The sequence below is a fragment of the Aphanomyces invadans genome, assembly GCF_000520115.1.
Source record: "Aphanomyces invadans strain NJM9701 unplaced genomic scaffold supercont1.1, whole genome shotgun sequence".
NCBI classification, from domain to species: Eukaryota; Oomycota; class Saprolegniomycetes; order Saprolegniales; family Verrucalvaceae; genus Aphanomyces; species Aphanomyces invadans.
The window spans coordinates 2,196,252-2,211,541 of NW_008580146.1; the positions used below are offsets into that span (position 1 = coordinate 2,196,252).

Below are 15,290 nucleotides of genomic sequence, written 5' to 3' on the forward strand. Positions count from 1 at the left end.
ACGACTTGACGTAGCTTGAGTGGGCCCTGAGCCTTGAAACTTCCTTGATGTGGTTGAGGATGGTAGTCTTGGGGATTTGGCATGCATGGGCAAGTGAGCGCAAGGTCTGGCGGCGGTCGTGTGGAACTTGGCGGATTGCCGCTTCAATTTCTTCCGCGGTACGTTTTCGTTTTCGTCCTGAGTTCCCTAATATGAGTTCACTTGCTAAACATAATAGTTTTGATGATAATATATTGGTTTTGGGAGGTTTACCACGGAACTTTGACGCGACATCGACGACGAGGCACCCTTGACGGATCGACGAGCGACTACGGCTCCACAGTCGCAACATCGTCCGCCAATGACAGCCAAACATGTCTGCTGTCTTCTTGAGGGATCCACGAGGTAGGTCCCCTTCGTGGGACACCTCCAGAAGCAGCACGACGTACGTCAAGTAGAAGGTGCTTTCAGACGATCGTGGTCGCGGACTCGGCGGAAAGCACTGTATTTGCATCCCCAGTCCACACACAGTTCATATCCGGTGTAGGGCAATGTATTCACACTTGCCAGCGCACGCAAAATTGCAAAATGTACCCTGGGCGGGTTGTTTGGTTCTCAAACGACATCACCAACGGGCTTTGGTGGTCGACATCTCCCCCAAAAATGTGTCGTTTTACACGCGAAAACTACCCAATTAAAGGAGAGATCTTGCGCTTTCTAATGCACCAATCAGAATTCAAAAAGAGTCCAATTCAGAAAAATGCCGCCAATGAGAATGTGACAAATTTTTGGACCGGAGTAGTAAAGAACTTGTCTTTGTTTAATGTTGAATGTGAGCTTTCCAGCATTGAAGAGGCATTGTTTCGAATGGAATGCCGCCTTGGCGACGAGTCTCACTTGGACGCTATGGTCAATTGCCCTGGTGAAGTAATTTAATTCGTTCAATAAAAACACATTAAATTCACCTCGTCCAAAATGCGTTGTTGGAGACACATACAAAACCCAATACACTTCGATCCGAGCATGTATAATGAAACAAAGTGAAAAACAATGGCACAATCGTAATGGACCAGAGTAGTACTTCAGTACTACTAATATTTACGACCATTTTCTGGCCAAAAGGATGTCTTGGAGTGCTTTTTATAGTGCAATTATCCGTACAAATTTTGTATTTGTCTGGATAATTTCGACGTTCTACTTATTTGGATAGAACCGAGTATAACTCAGTCCCAGACTGTACCGTACGTAGTAAGTCCAACTCGCAAAAAGTCAAGACGTTTAACAATAAAACGTTGAATCTTTAGGGAGGCCGATTTGACGTGTTTGGATGATTTGCAACACGGCAAGGATGGTTTGGTCTTGAGCCAAACTCGTGGAGTTTCCACAAATGTTTCGTCAGAGGGAAACATGTGTAGTAAGCAATGTAGTCCTTCTCCTTGTACTTTTCCCCTGCAGCAAAAACTGCAGGCACCTATTACTTTAAAAGCTGGAGGGTCAGTCCCACATTGCAAATCTTCTTCGCTCGGGGTATGCAGCTTACAGTAAACACTACCGTATTCGACCTCGAATGCTGAAGGAGAACGTGACACCTGTTCGCAAAAGTACTCTGACTTCGTTGAGGCACTTTCTGGCGCGTGTTTGTTCATCTAGCATTTTTAATCCCTGGAGAAGAGCGGAATGTAATTTTATTCCGACGTCGAGGAAGGGCCGTATCCGGATCCCCAGAATATGTCTCACCAATTCTCACCGTCATGTTCTCGTGCGACTCGTGGAACTGAGACAATTTGATAGAACCAACCATCAGTGGTGTCAAAAGCGTCGAGTTTGCCGAGAAGGCTGGTGGCCATGTCATCCTATCATCCAAACTCGGGAGGGTCAGGTGGCACAGGTGATGTGGTTTCTTTGTAGGAAATGTACACAAACCAGTCATATTGTTGTCATGTATATTTTTATTATGTCGTCACTCATCAAGTCATGGAATAAAATTAGCCCACAGTGGCTGAAGCCGTCGAGGTCTTAAATAAAAATAAGAGAATAGAATAAAATACCGTTTCCTATCAAGTCTCACAGGTTCGTTTCGGCTGGATTTCGAGTTGGGAATTGTATAGAACGTTCCCGTTTGATGTGAACTCCAGCCCGTCCCAAAGAACCTTCGAAATTTGATACCACTCGGGCAAGTACTGCACACCAACGCACTGGGGCTCATCTCGAGCCACCGCCGCGCTTCGCATCGCCGCCTCCAACATCTGGACGGTCTCTCTCTGGAAGAGCACAGGGGCGACTTACTGCAGGTAGCACATCGGCAGCATCACTTTGGATATCAGTGCATGAAAATGGAAGACGGGGACAAGGCAGTGGAACAGTCGCCGCGAGGAATCTACATACGAGTACGGTTGGGTGTCGCCCTTTTTCCTGCGGCCTCGCTCCAGGATGCGTCGTGTACGTATGTGTGCTCACGTCGATATGTGTGTAGTTTGACAAGCGTCTCGGTACGGGGGCGTACAAAACCGTGTACAAGGCGTACGATGTCGACCAAGGCATCGACGTAGCATGGAACGCAATCGACATCGGTGCGCTTCCTCACGGCGAGAAAGCGCGGATTATCCAGGAAGTCGAACTGCTCAAGAAGCTTGAACACAAGAACATCATCAACTTTTATGGGTCGTGGTTTGCGAAGGAGAAGAACCAAGTCGTGTTCATCACGGAGATTATGACTGCGGGGTCGCTCAAGTCGTACATCAAGCGAGTGCACTTTGTGAAGTGGAAGATCATCAAGCGGTGGTGCCTGCAGATCTTAGAAGGATTGCACTACTTACACAGCCAGAATCCGCCAGTGATCCACCGGGATTTGAAGTGCGACAACATTTTCATCAACGGCAACACGGGTGACTTGCGCATCGGGGATCTCGGCTTGTCAACCCAAATGGCGGTCGAGAAGCCGCGCGCACAGAGTGTTCTAGGGACGCCCGAGTTTATGGCACCGGAACTGTACGACGAAAACTACGACGAGAAGGTGGATATTTACGCGTTCGGGATGTGCGTCTTGGAGATGGTCACTAAGGAAGTGCCGTACTCCGAGTGCCAGAACCCTGCTCAGATTTACAAAAAAGTCATGGCGGTAAGGCAGGCCTCGTGCACGCAGCGCGGTCTCATCGAAGCAATATTTCGGTAGGGCATCCGACCGCAAGGACTATCACGGATTAAAAGCCAAGCAGCCAGAGAGTTTATCGAACTGTGTCTGTCGCGCGGTGATGGCCAGGTCGACGTCACCGCCAAGTACCTCATGGGCCACTCGTTCCTCCAACCGTCCGCCGACGACGACCAAATGGTCGAATGTACGTGCCCCACGACTGACACCTACGATCGTTGCATGATATTGATCGATTGTGCCCTTGTAGGCGTGGAATTGCCGGCTCCCATCCCACCGATGTCACCTCCTCACAAATCGTTGAATGGGTTCGACCAGGATGCATTGAATACAGCCATGGCGGCAGCTCGCCTGGAAAAACGGCGGTATTCGTCCCCACCGGACCCACAACACCTTCACCAAAATGGAGGTAGTGGACCCCAGCGAATACCGGTGGAAGTGACTGCGGCGCCGGCGACTCTGCCGGAGGCGAACGACGGGTCGAGATCCAATTCACTGATATTCACGAATCGACCGACGACGGATGCGCCACTGTCGGCAGGGGTGATTGCCGCCAACGACAAAGCTGCAGATGCGATCTTGGCTTCGATGCGGGACACGGAAATCAACCACGATTCGCGGAAAGCCGTTATGGACGGCCGGAACAATAAACTGTCCGACGACAAGAAGTTCAACTTGCAGCAGCCACCAACCATCGTTGGCAAGGCACCGCTTCCTCCTCCGTTGTCGGACAATTCCGGCCTTCCCCGGCGTAAAGGTAGTTTGTCCGATGGGTCGGCCCTTCCTCCTGCGCCCACGTCGTCCCCATTGCCCCCGATGGTACCGACAATATCAAAAAAGTCGTCCATTGGCGACAACGCGCCCGTGCGTGGGGTCAGCGCAGGGGCAGGGCTACTGCAGCATCAGCAGCCCATCTATCAAGCACAGACACAGCCACAGCCAGTAGCCGGTGCCCAACCGGCACGCAAGGTGGGCCGACGGCACGAAATCCGTGCGACCAAAGATCCCTCTGCTCCCCACAGCATTCTCCTCAGCATGCGTCTCACTTTGAATGGTACGTCGACATGGCTGTGAGTGGACGCTGATTGTGTGAATTGCCGGATTCGTAGGCAAGTCAAAGGAAATCAAGTTTCCGTTCAACGTGTTCACTGACTCGCCGCATGAAATCGCGTGTGAACTGGCCGAAGACGTTGGGATTATGGAGCCTGATGTTGGCGACATTGCCGACTCGATTGGGTACTTGGCAATTGAAGGGAAACTCGCGAATTTGCCCGAAGTTGACGTGGACGTGTGGGAAGAAGCCCCCGAGCCGCATTCGTTTTCGTCCAAGCCGTTGCCGCACGTGTTCAAGATGAACCTCGTGCCGTACGCGACTGCGCCATTGGAGCTTGACTTCAATGACGATCTGAACGCATCGATGCTATCGACGGCGTCGTCGTCTTCATCGCGGGATTTGTACCACTTGGGACTGGACGACAACACGTTGTCCTCGGGGCCAAACTCGCTCTCAAAGCAGTCGTCATTGCAAGATGACATGGGCGAGTGGAACACAACGACGGGCCAACCGAACAGCAGCGGAAGCAGCAGTGGCAGTGGTGGCGCGGGGCTTGTGGCGCTTCCGCAGTTGTCGCCTCCCCTGACACGGGACAGTAGCGGAAGCTTCCATGCCATTGGGGCGACTGGCCATATCATTGACCAAACGCTTCAGGACGAAGAATGGCAGCATGCGAAAGAAATGGAGAAGCATGACCAAGAAATGGAAAAGTACCTCAAGAAGATCGAAGAACTCAAACTGAAGCGAGAGCTTCAGCTTAACAAGATGCAGCAACTCCACAACGGTACGCGGCTGGCTGGTGTTTATCAGCGTGCTGATGTTGTCGATTTTGTAGACGGCGATCTGAGTGAACAGCAGGCACCACAGTCGGCACCCCCTGCGGCAGCAGCGATGTCGGACCTTCCGTCATCCCAACCGGGGTTGGCTGCGTCCTCGTCGTGGATGTCCACACCAGCGGCGACTCCAGACACAATGAGGAAACCCATGCCCGTCCATCCGTCGGTGCCTCCTGTGGTCGGCATCACGAGGCCCATCCAGCCGTAACTTTGCTACCCGTGAGTAAGCCTTGATTATCAAAATATAAAGCGAATTCGCCACCGAAATCTCTGTTGTCGTTGACTCTGAAAGCAATTGTACACAAACCCAATGCAAAACGCGAGATGTCCTTTAGGACTCAATCTCCTACCGCTATCCTCGTTGCATCGGTAATCCATCTTGCTCGTTACCAGTTTTGTCGTGGGGGTTGGCCTGTCGGTGGGCGTTGCTGCTGCTGTTGCTGCTGCATCGGATTCATGCCTTGCCACTGGAGGTTGTTGAACCCGTTGGCGTTTTGTTGCATCGGCGGCGGGCGTCCCATCTGGCCCATCCCGCTCGGATTCATTTGATTCATCATAGGCGGACGGCCGAGGTTGAAGCCCTGCTGTGGTTGGGGAGGACCGCCCATGCTGAACTGACCACCATGCAAGTTGTTGAATTGATTCATACTCCCGGAGGGCGGTGGGTTCATGGGTGATGGCGCCCCACCCATTGCTCCTCGTGGCGTCGGTGGCTTGATCGTTGGGTTCGCGCCTGCGAACACATCGAAAGCGTCTCCTGGCTTCTGCATTCAAAAGCAAGGATGAGGTTAGCGCTGGCGAGAGTTGCAACCGCACGGACCTGTTGTGATTGCGCGGAAGGCGACGGGTTGGCGATAGCAGGACCGCGCGGGGACTGGCTCGTGATAGGAGTGGACATCTAAACAAGTGGACGAATGGGTTACGTGCAAGGAGCTTGAAACAGGAGGAGTCGTGGACACACACCAGTCCCACGAGGTCGTCGTTGAACACCTTGGGCGCAGTGTCAACTGCTTTTGCTGCGATAGCACGACATATTAGTACCATCAGTGGATTGCAAGACGACGCTTGGATGGACATACGCGTGGATACATTCGTTTGAATGAGATCAGGGACAGCAGAAGGGTCGGTTTGGACACAAGGTGGAGATGACGCAGCCGACTTGCTCGATGCAGACGACGTGCTTGTGTGTTGCGCGGGTACTTCGACGTCCGAGATACGTGAAATCTTGCTGATGATGAGACCATTGAAATCAGGTACCGGGTCGTCGTCGTTGACATCCAACCACACTAATCGAGGATGATCTCCAAGGACGATGAACTACTCGTGCCACGACAAGTACGAACCATACGTGCCCTCGAATGCTTGCTTAAAGCGAAAGTGAAACTTGCCTGGGATGGGAAATTCCTGCACGCACAGACGGGGCCGTCAACATCGACACCAATTTGTCATGCACGTCCTTGCGAACGACTCGTTATCTCGTCGTACCTTCTTGATGTGGGCAAGCTTTAGGTTGCTTTTGTGTTGTGATGGGATGGGGAACACGTTGAGGTGGTCTGGCGTGTCGCCGTCGTCCGGAATGAAGTAGTTGATCATGCCCTCCATCTTGGCACTCTGAGGTCGATTGAACGGATCTTTTCACCGCCACCTCACTTCTCGATGGATTTAGGCAAATTCGCGAAAATTTCATCGGAATTTTCGCAAAAATATGAAAACACCGCCCAGTAGTACAGTGTACTCCGGAGTAGTTTACTTCCCCTACACTAAACAAATGTAGTTCAATTCTAACAAGATGACCATTTGCGTAGTATTATTAAGTCCTATTGTAGCTAATGTGCAATAAACGAAACACGTTAGCGTAATGCCTTTCTACCATTGGCTAAAATGCGAGGAGAACCCTTTCTTTCAACCCCCGACAGACAACTTGGACTTGGTTTTGACATGGCAGCTCGCCGCCCTGCCGCAGGCACGGCCACAGGGTCCGAAGTCGACTTGACGCTGACGCCATTCTGCACAGATGATGGTTCAGGTCACTGGATCTTAAATGACGAGATCTCTCAGTTGTTCATGAACGAAGGACAGATTCATCGTAAAGTCTCCCTGGTCGTCGTTTTCGAATTGCCTGGAGCTGGCGTCGCCCTTCCGTCCGTCACCAAGAAAGGACTCTTCATCGTGAAGAATCCTATCAAAGTGGACGATGATGGCGACCTGACGTATCTCCTCGTCCTTCGCCATGTGGACTTGACTGTGACCCCGCAATGGGGTACTCTCGCGCTCCTGCTGGCGTCGCATGCCATAATTGTGCGCGAAGGCCACGTCCATTCTGAAGGGTTTCGCAACCTCAATTTCGTAACCAAGCTCATGGACGTATCCATGGTATCGGGTGATGCATCATCTATCGTCTCCGAGTCGGCCGAGCTCAATGCCCAACTCCTGAAGCGCCACATGCCGAAACTCACGTATGTCGTGGTGGACGTCGACAAGAAAGATTGCGGTGGCAACGCGTTCCCTGCTTACTTTGAAAAGATGTTGGCGACGCATCCCCAGAACGATTTTGCCACGACAAGTGTGTTGGCCAACTTTTTCACGACGCGCGACTGCATCGGCATCAAGTCGACCATGTTCAAGGTCCCGAATGCACCGTACACAGCAGCCAAGGTTGTTGGCGCCGCGACCGACGGCCACGCCTTCTATAAACCGTTCTTTGGCCGGTACTTGTGCTGCGGCATCCTCGTCCACTTGTTGCATGCGGTCGTGCCGCCGTTGTCGACGAACGCGTGGGCGGCGCTGCCGTTTCGAGACCTGCTCACTGATGTGTCCATCGCGTACTGGCATGAACTGACCGACAGCGCCATTGGGACGTATGCAGATTGGATGCATGTCAAAGTCATGCCGTATGAACCAGTCAAGGTGGACAGTGCGATGGTCGTCGACTTGACTGAAATTAAGATGGGCATCAAGCAAAACGAAGAAGACTTCCACGTGATCGATCACGGCCAGGGGGACCACTCGGTGTTTGACGAGTACGGCAATTTAAAGAAGACCAAGGTCGCCAAGGACACGTCATCGTCGACGCTCGACGTCGGCATCCTGCATTTTCTCAAGCAAAAACGCGGCGGACTGCAGCGCCAAGCATCCATTGCGGTCGTCCGGGGACCGGCACAAGACTCGGAGGATAGCCAGCTTGACGTATACTTTGAGAAGATGCGCTTGTACGAAGTCCCGGTCAAGTACATTCAGAACCAACAGCGGGAAAAGATGCCCCTCGACAGCCGGACGCTGGAGGCCAAGCACGCCGAGTGTGTCGCGCTCGCAACGACCGCGCTCTTCCCGTTTATGGCATTGTCTTCCCACGATGACTTGATCTTCACGGGGGAACATTCCCTCGACGATGCCGTCCAACACGTCCACGTAACGCTCGCCCGCTTGTACCACGAATTCCAAACGGCAAACGCTGCGGCCTCGGCTGCCTTTTGCTCGAAACTCGTGCGGTACCTGCACGGTGTGATCGTTGAAAAGACCCACTTGGACGACTCGTCAACATCTTCCGTATCGCAGTCCAAGCTCATGCTGTTTTTGATCGCGTATCGAGCCAATGTGGAGGCTCTTGTGTCGCAGTACAACTTTTTGGCCAAAGGCCCGGCGGCGCAGGCGGTGCTTACGGGATTCCTGCAAGCCGTCGTACCAGCGCACATTCAAAAAGCCGTCGTGGCAGCCCACCGAACGTTCGAGACGCAACAAATGAAGCTCCAGGACACGATTGCACATGGCAAGCAAACGCTCGTGGCGCTCAACCAGAGTCTGGCTGAATCCAACGGCATCCGCATGGATTGCATGCGCCGCGAAATCGATGGACAGCGGCTTGTGGACGAGCGAAAGGCTGAACAAGCACGGATGGTGGAGAGCTCGATCGCGGAAGCCGAGGCACAGATCGCGCGAGCGCTGCGGGAAAAGGACGCTTTGTTTGCCAAGACTGTTGAAACGACACAGGCGACGGTGGCGACCGTCGAAATCATTGCGAAGAAGCCGAAAGAGTTCTCTGGGTACTTGTTTCGTCAGGAAGGGAGTGGCTTCCTCGGGAAAAAGTGGAAGCAGTCGTTTTTTGTGTTGAAAGATGGGCGTTTCCTGTGCTTCAAGGCCAAGTCGTATTACGAAGAAAATCGCGAAAGCATGGAGCCACCGCTCAACGTGTCCGGGTACACCGTGCTCGAGTCCCGCAGCCACGGTAACGAGTTCAAACTGGCGCCGCCTACGGCTGGCCGCACGTACTGCTTTCGGGCGCCGTCCGACGACGACAAGGAACTGTGGGTACAAAAGTTCAACGAAGCGAGTAATTTTTAATGTATGCTGTCGACAAGTTTTGTCGGGAACGTATGTGGGGCGGTGGCATGACATGAAGTCACTTCGTGTTTGAAAGATACAGGGGCCGGTGCATCCGTGCTGAAATCGTTCCTTGGCCACAAGGGCCCGACGAAGGCTGAGGGGAACGCACCCCCCAGCTCGTGTGCCTCATGCTTGAGGCTTCAGGGCATCGTAGCCGATGCTCTTGTGGTCCTTCATGGAGGTAGGGACGGTAGCATTCCAAAACAACCTGCACCATGCCGCGATGCCTTCATGGCAAATGTCTGCGACACTGTACACGTGCACAAGCATGCTATCGGTGCACATGGCGAACGTCGTAGGTGCCAAACACGGTAGACAAGTTAGTCCAAATCGTCATTCATGTTGAGACCGAGCGACGTCGGAACCCGCATGGATGGCAGTCTTGCGCTAATCGTCCCAGTCGCTGGTCTCTGTTGGATGAAACTCCATCTACCTCAAGGCACGATGAAGGACAGCTTTGTCGTGGACGATAGTTAAACGAACCTGTTTGTCGTAAACGTAGCCAGGATCGCCAGGTTTGAGCACGTTCGAGAGGAAGACAGAGTCCATTTTCTCTTTGACAAGTTGCAGCTGAGCATCCGACACGTTGTTGTAGTCGGCCGCCGGGAGTGACGCAAGTGGTTTGACTTTCTGAAAAAGCTTTTGCACAAGGCGTGTGAGCTGGGCGGTCGACACGTCGTCGACGTACGCTGCGTGGTCCAACTGCACTGCTCGTACAATTCCCGCCACGTCCTACGACAGCGTCAACATTGCAAAGATGGATAGGGGGTGTTGCTCACTGACGCTATGATTGGAGAGGTACTTGTCCATGGCGATCTCATGTAGATACAACTTGCCGCCGCACTTGAACTCCACGGACACCAGCGGCGGCTTGTACCGAATGCCCATGCGCTGCGGTTCCATCTCGTATGTGATCTTAGGTGAAGAATGTAGGTCGTTGGGAATGCGCCAATCCAATGCGGTCATTGTTTGGCGGCGGCGCTCAAGCGTCCACCACTCCATTCGACGATGTGGCGCGCCTTCCCTCGCCATGTAGTTATGCACAGCTTCCAGCGACCCAACGCAATAGTTCCCCCTACGAGTTTCCGTGTGGTACATGCCCGCTTCAGCACAGAGACCTCCAAAACGGTCAAGAAATCCAAAGTGCCTCAGCGGTCGGACCCGCACCTCCGTGTACGCCTCGTGCCCATGTTTGACGATAACTACGGTTTGAGCGTGTTGCATGCAAGATTGCCATCTCCACTGTTGACACTTAGGCTACCTTGTTATTGACGAAGCGAACCAGCACGTGCTGGCCGTGGACCCTGCGCAGCCCAGCGCAATCTTCCCAGTGCTCGACGAAGAGCTGGGCAAGCCAGGTCGAGAATTTGTTGGCATCCTCACGACCCATGGGCATGAGTACGTGACGTCGTGATGTGCATCCCCTTTGACGTGCCGAACTGCAGGGATCACACAGGTGGCAACGACGCGCTGGTCGACAAGTACCCCGACCTTCAAGTTGGTGGACCACACAACGAAGTCATTCCTCGATTGAACAAGCCACTCAAGGGTGGCGAGGAATTCAAGGTCGGTGCCATGACCGTCGAGGTGTTGGCCGTGCCGTGCCATACGAAAGGCCATTTGGCGTATTTGATATCTGGCGACCCGTCGACGCCCCCCCTGCTTTTTCCTGGGGACACGCTGTTTGTCGGTGGATGTGGTACGTAAAGAGCATCCTTCTCGACGCTGTCATTCGACCATGTGCGTTCGTCTCGGGCCTCGCGCAAGGCGGCCAAGTCGTCGCAGAAAACGCCATCGAGCATGCTACATTCCTGTGTATGGTGCGGTGTAGGGCGATTCTTCGAAGGCACAGCGGAAGATATGTACCATGCTCTGTACGAGGTCTTTCTTCGTCTGCCCAAGGAGACGAAAGTGTATTGCGGTCACGAGTAAGAAGCGTCGCCGCTTGGTACTCATTGACGTCGATCGGCGTGATCAGGTACACGCTGGCCAACTTGCGTTTCGCCCTGAGCGTCGACCCGACGAATGCAGCGGTGCGGGAAAAAATCAATTGGGCCAAGCTCCGCCGGTCCAAGAATTTACCAACGATTCCGTCGACATTGCGTGAGGAAATGTCGTACAACCCGTTCCTTCGCGTCCACGACGACGTGATCATCAACGCGGTCGGGGGCACAGACCCCATCGCGGTCCTGGCCAACCTCCGGCGCAAGAAAGACTGCTTCATCTAACGATGACAGTACTCTAATCCATGGCACCTTGACCTCGACGGCATGATTTCGTCGAGTTTCCAAACTTGAGCGACTGCTGCCTTGACAACTGTTACTCTGTACTCCAAGCGTGTGAGGCACACAATGCAATCGAAGTTTTGGCAATGCATTCGCGTGCGTTTTCGTCGGAGCTCTCCGTAGGACCTACGGAGTCGATTCGGCGTGCTGGTATATCGCTGACGGGGGTGGGGCTGACGATGTTGCAGTTGGAATGAGAACTAGAGATCAGGTTGAATCATCGACAGCGGCCGCCGCATCAGGTTGGACAAGATGGCGGCGCTGTTCACGATCGTGGCGGTTTGCAAGCCAGGATAGCCATGTCTTGTGCATGAAGGAAAAACACGCGACAAAGAGGATCTTCGAGTGCTGGGGGACGACCCAAAAGTTCACCACTTGAACAGGCGTCCAGAATAGCACCGACCCAAAGGACGCGGTGAACCACTCCCGACGCAGCTGAACCGTTGTTTCGGCGACGCTCTTGCCCTTGACACCGTTCGTGATGTAGTAGAATGCAGGAATAAGTGCCAGCGGCGTGTGGATGTAGCAGTCGACGAAGGTCTGAATCGCCACCGTGCGCGCTGTCGGCGTGGTGCCCATCACTTTGTCGAAGTGCAGGTACAAGCTCTTGCACGGTCCTCCATAGTACACTAGACCGAACGTTGCCTGGGCAGAGAACGATCACTAGGTGATATGGTTCGATGTGGTCGTACCAGGCCCGCAGTTCGGGACCAGTCGTACCCCGTGGACTCTTCTGGCGGCTGCAGAAAGATCTGACATGTAATGTCAGCTGAAGTTAAGACCGTTGTTGCCGTGACTCCTGCCACCAACCGAGGGTACTTGTTGCTCAGCGCCTTGTACCATGCTCGCATCTCTCAATGTGGAACGCGCCGCTTCGAAAGATCCACCATTCTTCGTTTGCACAAGTCGGACCGATTGCCAAAAAATACGTCGAATTTTACGAAAAATTACCCAAACTGCAGACATGTCAAACATGGGCAGGAACCGCACCAATCGAAGAAGCGCATGACGACGTCGTGACTCGACCGACACCAGCGACCGTCTCGAGATGCCGAGGCCGGAGGATGGCCGACAAGTGTGGTCACGCATCGTTATAGAATAGACACATGGTGTGCCCTTCATCTGTTGCATCCTTGTGGAAAACGTAGCACACCAAACTCCGTCTTGGCCTTCTCGTATCCAAGATGTCTGGTGTTGCTACCTGATATGTCCAGAGCGTCCTGCGGTGTGTGGCTCTGGTCAAAAGGCCGAAGGATGTCTTGGAGATATTCCGCTTGGAGAAGAAGGCAATCCTCTCTGAATAGGATAGATAACTTCGACATATACATGCTACTGAGCAACATACAATCTTTCGAGAAGGAAATTCCGTCGTCATTCAGCACGAGATACATCGCGCATCGCGGACGCGATCAGACTCCACGTTAGTTAGCTGACGCTACTGTCATGTTCAGGTCGTTGAGGGTCGATCGCTGGGCAAGTGTCGTCTGCATCTGAATGATCAACTTACGCGATCGCACGACGGATGTGAACTCGCAACGGAATATAATGAATACCAGCAATCAAATTAAGAACAAAGGCCTCAAAGGTGGGCAGGGATAATCTTGCCGAGGCAGTCGCCAAACCCAATGCGATACCCGTTGCCTTGAGCAAACCCACGGATATTAATTGTGTCACCGTCCTTGAGGAATTTTCGGGTTTCGCCGTTGGCGATTGGGATGTCCTTAGTGCCTTGCCAGCTCAGCTCAAGCATCGACCCAAAACTGTCTTCAGCCTTGCCAGAGATCGTGCCGCTGCCGAGCAAGTCACCAGGTTTCATGGAGCACCCCGTGATCGTGTGGTGCACCAACTGCTGTTTCATGTTCCAGTACATATATCGATAGTTGCTCTTGCTGATGACGGCGTAGTCGCCGTTTTCAGGCTTGAGGTCGACTTCCAACGCAATGTCGTACGTGCCCTTGGAGTAGTTGGCGTCCAACAAATACGGCAACGGTTCAGGGTCTTGCACGGGGCCAAAGCTTGGCTCAGTGCGGAAAGGTTCCAATGCGGCCAACGTGACCACCCATGGCGAGATTGTTGTGCCAAAGTTCTTGGCGCCAAAAGGACCCAACGGTACATATTCCCACTTTTGAATGTCACGCGCTATGAAACTCGTGAGCGATACAAGTCAACGCGGGCAAGCGCTGCGTGAGAAACTTACCACTCCAATCGTTCATCAAGACAACGCCGAAAATGTGCTTTTCTGCGTCGTTGATATCGATGGCATCGCCCAAGTTGTTGCCAGGACCAGTGAAAAACCCCTAGATTCCAACGATACAATCAATACATGAAAAACGCGCATTGCAAAGGGGAGCATGACGTACGATCTCTAACTCAATGTCCAACAAGCGGCAAGGACCGAACACAGACCCCTTGGACGGGTCCTTGTTGTCAGCTTGTAATTGACCACGAGGGCGGCGAATATCAGTGCCGCTCACAACGACGGTGGAGGCACGGCCGTGGTATCCCACAGGCAAATGCAACCTGAATGTGAATTAGCCAGATGACTTCAACGGAATGGTGTTCAGATATACCAGTTGGGTTGGAGCGCATTGTCCTTGCCGCGAAACATGATGCCGACGTTGGTGGCATGCTCACGCGACGAGTAGAAATCAGTGTAGTCACCGATATGGGCTGGCAAGTGCATGATCACGTCTGCTTGATTGACCAACGCACGGCTGCGGAGATCAGCGTTGTCACGCAAGGTGGGTTCGTCCACCGAAAGGAGACGCTTGATGGTAGCACGAGCAGCATCCCATGTGGTCTTGCCGGCAGCCATGAACGAGTTTAGCGTAGGTTCGGCGAAGAAAGACGCGTCGAAGTTGAAGTGGCCTTCGGCAGCAATCACGCTCAAGTCCAAGACGAGGTCACCAATGGCAACACCAACACGCTTGTGTTCGGGGTCTTCGCGGGTCGAAAAGATACCGTACGGCAAGTTTTGGATGGGAAAGTCGCTGTTGGGTGAAACATCCACGAACGACGCTTCCGTTTTGGCTTTCTTCGAAGGGGACGTGGACATGTTGGTTGCTACGAGAACGTACGAGTTTAGGATCACGCACACACAGGCAAGTCCGAGCAGGTACATCGCCATCCACTTCAGCAGCATGGAGCGGCGACGTCGCATCGGCCTCACCGAGTCGGATCTACCTGCGTCGACGTGTGCAAGTTGCAAAATGAGCAGTGATCCGTGGACCGGACGAGCTAAAACGTCTCTGATTGGTTGAAACAATCCATCAACAGTCCCTGGATTACCAATCGAAATAGTCTTTGTAAACCGTCAATTTAAGCCAGGATTATATTAATATTGAAGTTATATTTGATATTTTTATTCCCCATTGTTCTTGAATTTAGTTTGCTATTGCCACTATTGACATATGGTCCGTATTGCGAGGGAGTTAGTCTTTAGTACACCTCCGTTACTATTGGGGAGGTGACCGCCCCAGTCAAACTACCAACTATACTGGAAACAGCAAAATTCAAATAGTTGGGAGTAGCGCAACTTTTTGCCGGATAATACATAAGATCACGCAACTATTCATTGCGTGGTTGTTGCGCCAAACGAATCTATCCAA

General features: G+C 52.9%; 7 protein-coding genes across 9 annotated transcripts; 3 read left to right on the forward strand and 4 right to left on the reverse strand.

The window, feature by feature from the left end:
• Nucleotides 1-2,154: 2,154 nt before the first annotated feature.
• Nucleotides 2,155-5,284, forward strand: H310_00677. 2 transcript variants are annotated; one of them, XM_008863544.1, is made up of 7 exons: nt 2,155-2,366; nt 2,453-3,097; nt 3,152-3,314; nt 3,378-3,492; nt 3,541-4,181; nt 4,237-4,965; nt 5,017-5,284. In XM_008863544.1, exons 1-7 carry the CDS (start codon nt 2,307-2,309, stop codon nt 5,223-5,225), a joined length of 2,562 nt encoding a protein of 853 aa, XP_008861766.1. In that variant the 5' UTR covers nt 2,155-2,306; the 3' UTR covers nt 5,226-5,284. The 2 variants fall into 2 exon arrangements, with proteins under 2 accessions (XP_008861766.1, XP_008861765.1); XM_008863543.1 differs by having other exon boundaries at nt 3,378-4,181.
• On the reverse strand, nt 5,205-6,684 carry H310_00678. Of its 2 annotated transcripts, none has more exons than XM_008863546.1 (6): nt 6,503-6,684; nt 6,361-6,421; nt 6,097-6,303; nt 5,981-6,033; nt 5,838-5,915; nt 5,205-5,778 (listed from the first exon to the last, which is right to left on the reverse strand). In XM_008863546.1, exons 1-6 carry the CDS (start codon nt 6,617-6,619, stop codon nt 5,404-5,406), a joined length of 891 nt encoding a protein of 296 aa, XP_008861768.1. In that variant the 5' UTR covers nt 6,620-6,684; the 3' UTR covers nt 5,205-5,403. The 2 variants fall into 2 exon arrangements, with proteins under 2 accessions (XP_008861768.1, XP_008861767.1); XM_008863545.1 differs by having other exon boundaries at nt 5,220-5,781; nt 6,503-6,681.
• Nucleotides 6,685-6,917: 233 nt separating this feature from the next.
• H310_00679 (hypothetical protein) lies at nt 6,918-9,388 on the forward strand. Its single transcript, XM_008863547.1, has one exon. The coding sequence runs from the start codon at nt 6,956-6,958 to the stop codon at nt 9,353-9,355; it is 2,400 nt and encodes a 799-aa protein (XP_008861769.1). The 5' UTR covers nt 6,918-6,955; the 3' UTR covers nt 9,356-9,388.
• Nucleotides 9,389-9,647: 259 nt separating this feature from the next.
• On the reverse strand, nt 9,648-10,305 carry H310_00680 (hypothetical protein). Its single transcript, XM_008863548.1, has 3 exons — nt 10,181-10,305; nt 9,881-10,129; nt 9,648-9,826 (listed from the first exon to the last, which is right to left on the reverse strand). Exons 1-3 carry the CDS (start codon nt 10,298-10,300, stop codon nt 9,785-9,787), a joined length of 411 nt encoding a protein of 136 aa, XP_008861770.1. The 5' UTR covers nt 10,301-10,305; the 3' UTR covers nt 9,648-9,784.
• A 67-nt stretch (nt 10,306-10,372) lies between these two features.
• H310_00681 (hydroxyacylglutathione hydrolase) lies at nt 10,373-12,569 on the forward strand. Its single transcript, XM_008863549.1, has 5 exons — nt 10,373-10,604; nt 10,654-10,795; nt 10,843-11,096; nt 11,229-11,325; nt 11,376-12,569. Exons 1-5 carry the CDS (start codon nt 10,406-10,408, stop codon nt 11,623-11,625), a joined length of 942 nt encoding a protein of 313 aa, XP_008861771.1. The 5' UTR covers nt 10,373-10,405; the 3' UTR covers nt 11,626-12,569.
• H310_00682 (hypothetical protein) lies at nt 11,890-12,533 on the reverse strand (the record flags this gene model as incomplete). The annotated part of the gene is made up of 2 exons (XM_008863550.1): nt 11,890-12,327; nt 12,375-12,533. 2 exons carry the CDS (start codon nt 12,531-12,533, stop codon nt 11,890-11,892), a joined length of 597 nt encoding a protein of 198 aa, XP_008861772.1.
• Nucleotides 12,570-13,000: 431 nt separating the features above from the next.
• Nucleotides 13,001-14,892, reverse strand: H310_00683 (fumarylacetoacetase). Its single transcript, XM_008863551.1, has 5 exons — nt 14,866-14,892; nt 14,253-14,745; nt 14,043-14,202; nt 13,880-13,979; nt 13,001-13,821 (listed from the first exon to the last, which is right to left on the reverse strand). Exons 2-5 carry the CDS (start codon nt 14,735-14,737, stop codon nt 13,262-13,264), a joined length of 1,305 nt encoding a protein of 434 aa, XP_008861773.1. The 5' UTR covers nt 14,738-14,745; nt 14,866-14,892; the 3' UTR covers nt 13,001-13,261.
• Between the last annotated feature and the right edge of the window lie 398 nt (nt 14,893-15,290).